We start from the raw sequence: 8,942 nt of genomic DNA, 5'->3' as shown, positions 1-8,942 counted from the left end.
TTCGCACTATCGAAATAAGAAGAATAAATGAATGGTAACAATGTTTAAAAGATAAGTTTCTCTAAAGCGATATAAACAGCAAGGTTGAGAAACCATGTCTAGTTAACAGGTTAAATTTTATCTCCAAAGGTCACTGAATACATAAATTATCTCAACTCGCATTCGTGGGTTCGAATCTTCGTCACCGAACATACTCGCCCTTTCAGCCGTGAGATCCTTATAATGTGACGGTCAATTTCACTATTCGTTGGTAGAAGAGTAGCACAAGAGTTGGGTGGGTGGTGTGATTAGCTGTCTTCCCTCTAGTCTATTACTGCTAAATTAGGGACAGCAAGCGCAGACAGCACGAAATACATGGCACAGCGGTATGTCTGCGGACTTACGACGCTAAAATCCGGGTTTTGATACCCGTGGTAACCAGAGCACAGATAGCCCATTGTGTAGCTTTGTGCTTAATTATAAACAAACGAAATACATGTATAAACTGAAAATTTCTAAAAGCAACGTGATTTAGTTTTTCACTATTGGAATTTGTAAATTATGAGACGTTTTTACCATACGCCCATGTGATCAAAAACTTCTGTAGAATTAATTAAGCTACAATTACACTTGATTTGTTTTCCAAGAATAAATGTACAAAATATTTAACGTTATAAGCCATCATACCCACCGCTGAGCCACTAGGGGCACAATTACACTTGAATTAAATCTACATCATGTAAATGTGAATGCATTTTACTATCCCAAATCGTTTCTGAAAACTTAAAGTAAGGAATTTTCATAATTTTTGGAAAATGGGTTATTCAGTGCGTGACAATTTTAAGTTTAACATACAGTGTGTGAGATTTTTTCTTATAGCTAAGCCACATCAGGCTATCTTCTGTGTCCACCGAGGGGAATCCAACCCCCGATGTTAGCGTTGTAAATCTAAAGACTTACCGCTGTTCCACCTGGTGACTTAACACATAAATTTATAAGTTTAAATAGTGGTTTTGAAATCATCTTCAAGAAGTGTTAGGAATGTTGAATCTTCTCAAACGGATTATGATTGAGAACAAATACAAAACATATAAACTGATTTCTCATTTTTGTTTTATGAAAGATAAAGTTACAGGGAGGCAAAAAGTTTTCAAAAATAATTTTAATCTTATTGTGCATTACAATACATACAAAACAACTAATTATCTACTATATATTTGTAATAATTTTCATATTTTCAGTTGCAAATCAACCTGAAGAAAACTATATCGTACAGTATTATCTTAAGCTAAGTTCTCTAATCACTCTACCAGCTTTCATCAGTAGTTCCTTTTGATATTTCAGAATTAACGTGTCTTTTCTTCTGTATTTCATGAAGTTTTCCAAGCAGTCATCGGCCATTCCTGAAGGGCACTTTGAGCGGTAATGATGGAGTCGCACTTCGCTTTCATTTAATAACATGGTGCGGGCAGTATGTGGATACAGTGGGAACAGAGCATAATGGTTGAATACAGCAAGGGTGTTGTTGGTGCTTATGAAACTCTTGACAGCAAATCCTGGTTTAGTAAAATGTTCGGAACGATGAAGAAACCGCAATATGTGCATATAACTTGGCACACCACGATTTGTGTTCGAAGGACCGAAATCGTCAAAAAAGTAAACGTTAGGTACCGCAAAAGAGGAATATTTCATAATTGCCTGTGTTTTTTCTTTAAACACTTGGCGTAACATCCGAGTCCATGTTTTATGATGGACAGGTATGATAACTTCATCTAAATCTAAAAGGACAACAAATTCATGGGTATATATGTGTCTATAAAAACAATCGTTGTAAGGAATCAACTCGTGTCTTCGTTTTTGCCATATGTTCTCGTGAAGGAATCTGGTTCTTTCTAAGGGGGTATTGGGTAAATAGCCAGGTAAAGTAATTGGAATAATTACAACCTTTCCAAGCTGTTCATAATAAAGGAGAACTTTGTATGTATTAGGATGAACGTTGAATAAGTAAATGGTTAACTCGTCCACCCCAAGTAGAAACTGAAGCTCAAGCCACTCAATAAGGCGAAAAGATACATCATTCTGAAAATCTAAACTTTTCACACAAATGGCAAATTTGTGTTTGGTCACATTTCTTGGTGGAACATCCAACTTGAAGAAGATTGAGGAATTAGTGCAAGGACGAAGTGATAAGGATACACCCTGAGGAGTTTGGCTTGATAAGACTGGATCGTCTTGAGGTACTGGACAGTTAATCAAATATGGTCGATAAAACTGAGAGTGGTCAGCTTTGTTCCAAATATCAAGCCACATCTCACGCATTTCACTTACTACTACTATAGGTAAAGAAATATTTTTGTACCAAAGCTGGCAATAAAGCGATTTTTTAAAGTCACCTTGGATCATTCCGATGAGACGTACTTGCTGATTAGTATACCTGTAGCGATTGTCAAAGAATGCCGAAAATATAAATACAGGCTCATTAACAGGACTTTTCCACCCATATAATGTTGAATTGTAAATACTTTTTGGAAAATTTACAGAGAATGTCTCACAAGTGTATGTTTGAGTGTTGGCTGCATAAGCTACGATATACTGCATGGTTATACTATAGGGGAGTGTTTTAAAATCTCTGCTCAGTTTCGTGCCGTCTAGAATCCTGTCTGCACTCAAGAAAACGTATAACAGTAAGAACATTGATAAAAATACCAAACCAATGAAAGGAATTCTTAAACACTGCAACATTTTGATAAACTAAGTAGTATAATAGTAATAATCTCCAAAGTCGTTGGGAAGAAGACAGTAAATCCTGTTGTAAAGTATAATAGTAATAATCTCCAAAGTCGTTGTGAAGAAGACAATAAATCTTGTTGTAAAGTATAATAGTAATAATCTCCAAAGTCGTTGTGAAGAAGACAGTAAATCTTGTTGTAAAGTATAATAGTAATAATCTCCAAAGTCGTTGGGAAGAAGACAATAAATCCTGTTGTAAAGTATAATAGTAATAATATCTAAAGTCCTCGGGAGAAAGACAGTAAATCCTGTTGTAAAAGCAAATTAATTAACCATGCAGTTTTGAATAATAATGTATTTGCAGAAGGACTTAATGTCCGAATATTTTTAAACTGGTGCTGATTTTGGTTCGCTTAACATTTATTAACCTTGGTTAACCCACGTTATGAAGATTCACTGGTGTCCATGACATTTACTTCTCTCTTGTGTAGAACCTAAATATTATCAATGCTCAATCACGTTTCATATTGTTCCATCAGAAAATGCAATTTTAGGTACACATCTTCAATAAGTCTATATAGTTAACTTCAGTGAAAAATCGTCTATATTGAACTGATCTATATTGGTCTCAGGAAGTGTATTTGTCACTGAAACAAAAAAGAAGTCAGTTACGATGAAAAACTTACAAGCGTTCTTGAATAGTGCAAAATTTTTGTATCATTTGTTGTTATTCACGTGCTCCAAAGTAAGATAAGCATAATTTTTTTCTAAGTTTTTCCTATTTGATTATTATTTAATATTTATTACATTATTTTGATCATAAAATGTAAAAATATGAATAATATACTCAAATTTAAAATTCACAAAAAACTTAAATTATCCAATATTTACAAAAGACAATTTAATAAAGCAATTAAACTTGGTTTTTAACATGATTTGCTGAAAACAACGGTTAAGTTGTGATTGTAACGAAAGGAACAACGAAAAAGTTGAGGTTCATAATAACAAAAACTATGTATCCCACTATAAAATAGGCTCGTTTTGTAAACCTGTAAAAATAAATTTAGACATGACAGTATATTTTCTGATCTAGAATTATTTCATGAAAAATCACGTGGCATGGCCAGGTGGTTAAGGAGCTCGACTCGTAATTTGCGGGTTTGAATCCCTGTCCTACCAAACATGCTCGCTCTTTCGGCCGTGAGGCCGTTATAATGTACGGGCAATCCTACTATTCGTTGGTAAAAGAGTAGCGATGACTAGCGTCCTTCCCTCTAGTCTTTCACTGCTAAATTAGGGACGGCTAGCGAAGATAGTCCTCGTGTAGCCTTGCGCGAAATTCGTAACAAATAGACAAATCACATGGTCAATGAAAGTTGATTCATTGGAACGAGTAAATACTTTTACTGAGTCGGAAATATTTGCTGACATACCAGAACAAATGCATTTATTACAAATTATCAGCAGCCTACCTCACCATCGAAGTTTACTGTTTCTGAATTAGAGATTTAAACGTAAAAGACAGTCAAAAACATAAAGAACGTATAAAACAAATTGTTTGTTTGTAATTAAGCACAAAGCTACACAATGGACTATCTGAGCTCTGTCTACCACGGGTAACGAAATCCGAATTCAAGCGTTGTATATAAAATAAATATGTGCAGCAAAAATCAATCTCTGAAAGAGTACTTGAAAAACCAATTTATTCTGAGCCCACTAACAGAATATTGTTTCTGGGCCCACTCTAATAGAAAATTGTTTCTGGGCCCACTCTAACAGAAAATTGTTTCTGGGCCCACTCTAACAGAAAATTGTTTCTGGGTCCACTATAACAGAATATTGTTTCTGGGTCCACTATAACAGAATATTGTTTCTGGGTCCACTATAACAGAATATTGTTTCTGGGTCCATTCTAACAGAATATTGTTTCTGAGCCCATTCTAACAGAATATTGAATTATTTCAAACTGAAAGTCTCGATGTAGAAAATCTGTGTCATGATTGATTTAGTTTTTGTAAAACTTTTCAATATTTTTTATTATTGTTAAAAAAGGTCCTAACTGCAAATTCTTTTGGGGAAATGAGAAAAGATGTGACATAAAGAAGCCTAATCTTCATTGCTACATGACTAGATATTAAATTTGAGAGTTGAACAGTTAAGGCCCAGTTCAAGGGTGGTTAGTGTTGATAAGCGGGTAATGCTGATGCACATGTTTATATGTATGTGGACCTTGGTTTACAGGTTACCTAGATGCTGCGTCATGGAGAAGCCAGGAAAGCGTTCTCTCAAAATACCTAACAATAACGCACACACACACAAATAGAACTAGTTAAATTTCGTATAGTGTAATGGAACAGCTTTAATTACAGTTTTAGTGGCTTTAAAATACATATATATATATATAACTTTCATCATTATCACATAAGTCAGGAGATAATAAAAAATATTTTATTCATTTTTAATCCAATTAAAACAAAACTTGAATTAGGACGTTCTGAAAGAGCGTGTTTCCTGCATGCAAGAATTGTGGAAGATCTTTATCATTAACCGCGTTACATAATAGTATTGAAATCTTCGTTCTTCCTTTCTTAACAATTTTGATTCTAGTTTACTCTTAATTTATTGTGTGCCACCTTTCGCAGAGTGCAGCAGTTCAACGATGTTTTAAATGTATTAATTATGTTTGAAAAACAAATAACTGATGATATCAAAGATATCAAAGAGAATAATTTTATATTATTCTTACCTATCATTTGCCCCCCCCCCCCAGTGGCACAGCGGTATGAAACCGGGTTTCGATACCCGTGGTGGGCAGAGCACAGATAGCCCATTGTGTAGCTTTATGCTTAATTACAAACAAAGAAACCTATTATTTGTGTTTCATAAAGTACACAGGCCTTGCACAAGGTTTCTGTTGATGACGCCAGGTTAACCTGGTGAACCATAGGTATTATACTCTATGTATCCGATAATAAATAAATTTTAAACAAAAATTATTGAAATATTTTGGTATCTGTACCTTTGTTTTTTAAACCAAAGCAGTTTACAACCAAGAGGGTTTCTTCTACACACTTAGTGAAAAACAAAAAAGATTCAAAACCCATCCTTAAAAAAACACACACGAAACAATCGAAGTAAAATACAGGACAGGATCCACTTACCTGTGTGGTTTCTTTTCTCGTCTTCAGCTTTTTAACGGTAGTTAATAATTTGTACACATTAATCTGGATTGTTTTCTGACCACATACGTATGAAGTTTCATAACACATCACATTCCGCATTTGATTTTGTTAAAATGAAATACAAAATATTTACATATCTCTTTTTAATAAACAAATATAAGCCACATTTTTGACATATCGAAAAGTTCGAGTAATGGTAGAGGAATACTACTGCGGGTGATCATCCTACACACTCGAGTGCTACCTACAGATCACGTGACTTCAGATGCCTACTGTTACTTTGCATGTAAGACGCGCGCTTGTGAAAGTAAAAATTTAATAATGTAAACAAGAGTAGGTAAGTCTAAGTTGACTTTAGCATTGAAATGAAGGTGACAATTTACATATTGTTTAGTACAGATATGTGTGCATACTAGATATACAATCTGCTGATGATTAAATAAACTTATACTCTGTAGAACATCATGATATGAATTTTGTTTTTGCTAAAACTCTGTGACTAGTCGTTAGCGTGCTCAGTCTGTGATCCCGAAGATTCATGGTTCATGACCTGTTGCCAAAAACAAACCGCGCTCCGCACTTTCGGGTCATGGGGGCGCTATAATATTAACGGTCAAATCCAATTATTAAGTCAAATAAGAGTAGCCTATTGGTTGACAGTGAGTGGTATTGGCTAGACAGTGAGTTGTACTGACTAGTTATCTTCCCTCTAGGTTATCAACTGAAAATTAGGGACGGCTATGCGCAAACAGCTGTTTGTGTAGATTTGTACAAAACTTCTAAAATCATAAACTGAAAGGTATAACAATTTAATACTTAGCCTAATTGGATCTTTTCTGTTTCATGCACCGCGTTTAAATAGAAAATAATATACATTTTTGAATGTAGTTTTTAATGCTGATTTCAGAAATATGTATTATAATTTGGAAAAAATGAAAACAAATGAAACAAAGGAAGTACTTTTAGCATTACATATATATCTATGTATTTAAAAGGACTACAAAACATCAAGACAATACCAAGTATCTAGTGACAATATAACAAATTCAATGTGAAAATTCAGAAATATTCTTAAATATTTGCTTGAAGAGATAATCATTTTCATGCTTACCACATTCCTTGTACTTTTAATTTGCTGCAGATTTCAGAAATATATATATTAATTTTTTGAGAATTGATTTTTAAGTGAAAGTAATGGGAAAATATTTTCATCTTTTTATATATTTTTCCAATGAAATTTATTTTTCATTTAAATAAATGCCCCCCAATGGCACAGCGGTATGTATGCGGACTTACAACGCTAGAATCCGGGTTTCTATACCCGTGGTGGGCAGAGCACAGATAGCCCATTGTGTAGCTTTGTGCTTAACTACAAACAAACTAATATTTAAATAAACATGTAACTATTTACTAATTAATCTAACTTGACCTAACCTAGCAAAATAAAAAAAAATCTTCTCATTTCTCCAAATCTTAATTTATATTTCTAAAATCAGCATTAAAAACTACATTCAAAAATATATATTGTTACGACAGGGAAATTCACGCGACGCTGGAAGCATGCGCGCTGGAGATTTTAGAAGGATCATGACTTTTCCTGGCAACTCTAATCTGTTCCAGAGGCCCTCTTTTTAGTATATAAGCCCGGCAAATAAAACGGAGATATAATGGCAGATAGATATAGAGACAGATAATTGAGTCAAGCGAGCGGCAGTGACGGTAATATAAAGTGAATGTTTTGTTATCGAAATTGCAAACGTATTGTGTATTGCAAAGTTGTATCGAGAAAGAATAAAATAGTTTTAATTAAGAAAGGACTTGTATCGCTGAAGTTTCTCGGAAAGAATTTCTATGGGAAATAAACAAACGAACAGAGACGTAACAATATATTCTATCAAATATATGAAAACAGCAATTATTTTGTTCCATTTTTCTGTATTAAGTAGATTTCTTTGCTGTCTCTTTACTGTTCAGGTGTTCAATTTAACTTTTTTTATGTGTAGGGTCTCAGTTTTAGGACTTGGGAATATGCAGGTATTTCCTCTGTGTTTTTGGTCTGTTCACTCTCTCAAATTTTCAAAAATATCAGTTGTTTTGTTTTATTACTTCAACTATGACACTACTGCACGATTTTCACGTTTCTTTGCTCTCTATTTCTGCTTTTAGTATAAACCAACTTTCCTTATTTCAATTGACTTTTCTATGTTTATATCAATAGAATCTCCGTTTTTAAGTTTACTACCCCTAGAGTTGTTTTATTTACCATTTTTGTGGATTTACCGTGAGACGTTGACTAAAAACAGTTATTATTTTCAGTTTCTTCTCTTTTTCCATGTGAATTAAAAAACAAAACTATGGCCGTATTTCACGTTTCTTTTCCGATACTTTACTGTTTCTCGAGTAACAAAACTTTAAGTACTTCATTTGACTCCCCTTTCTCTCTAAAGTATCAGCTTTAAGATTTAAAGTTCTTGTAAGTATTATATCAGCGTTTTCAGTAAGTGTGTTGTATAAAATGTATGAACATCAATTATTTTGATTTTTTTCTTTGCGCCTTTATTCGCTCTAGAATGGCCCGACATGGCCAGGTAGTTAGGGCGCTCGATTCGCAATTGCTCAAACACGCTCGCCCTTTCAGCCGTGGGGGCGTTATTACGTGACGGTCAATCCAACTATTCGTTGGTAAAAGAGTAGCCCAAGAGTTGGCGATTGGTGGTGATGACTAGCTGCCTTCCTTCTTGTCTTACACTGCTAAATTAGGGACGGCTAGCGCAGATAACCCTCGTGTAGCTTTGCGCGAAATTCAAAAACAAAATTTTGCGGTCTCGTTACTGTTTTTGGTTTAACACAAATCCAGATATTTTCATTTCTTTCTCAATGTCTTTATTCTTTCAAGAATAACACATGTGGAGAGAGATTTTTTGGAAACTGTTCAAGATGTTTTTTGTTTTCACCAATTGGTTAAGAAACCTATTCGAAACAAAGTTATTTTAGATTTATTGTTAACTTCTAATATAGAAATGGTTGAGAGGGTGGAAACAGGGGAACATC

General features: G+C 34.1%; 1 protein-coding gene across 1 annotated transcript; it reads right to left on the bottom strand.

The window, feature by feature from the left end:
• Nucleotides 1-1,178: 1,178 nt before the first annotated feature.
• On the bottom strand, nt 1,179-6,235 carry LOC106469713. The gene is made up of 2 exons (XM_013930225.2): nt 5,871-6,235; nt 1,179-3,356 (listed from the first exon to the last, which is right to left on the bottom strand). Exon 2 carries the CDS (start codon nt 2,719-2,721, stop codon nt 1,258-1,260), a length of 1,464 nt encoding a protein of 487 aa, XP_013785679.2. The 5' UTR covers nt 2,722-3,356; nt 5,871-6,235; the 3' UTR covers nt 1,179-1,257.
• Between the last annotated feature and the right edge of the window lie 2,707 nt (nt 6,236-8,942).

This window comes from Limulus polyphemus, unplaced genomic scaffold, assembly GCF_000517525.1.
Source record: "Limulus polyphemus unplaced genomic scaffold, Limulus_polyphemus-2.1.2 Scaffold3628, whole genome shotgun sequence".
Classification (NCBI taxonomy): Eukaryota; Metazoa; Arthropoda; class Merostomata; order Xiphosura; family Limulidae; genus Limulus; species Limulus polyphemus.
The sequence above is the reverse complement of the archived record's forward strand: the minus strand, read 5'-3'. Positions and strand labels throughout refer to the sequence as shown.

Coding starts and splice junctions, on each gene's coding strand:
- LOC106469713 (XM_013930225.2), bottom strand. CDS start 2,721: ATGTTGCAGTGTTTAAGAATTCCTTTCATTGGTTTGGTATTTTTATCA.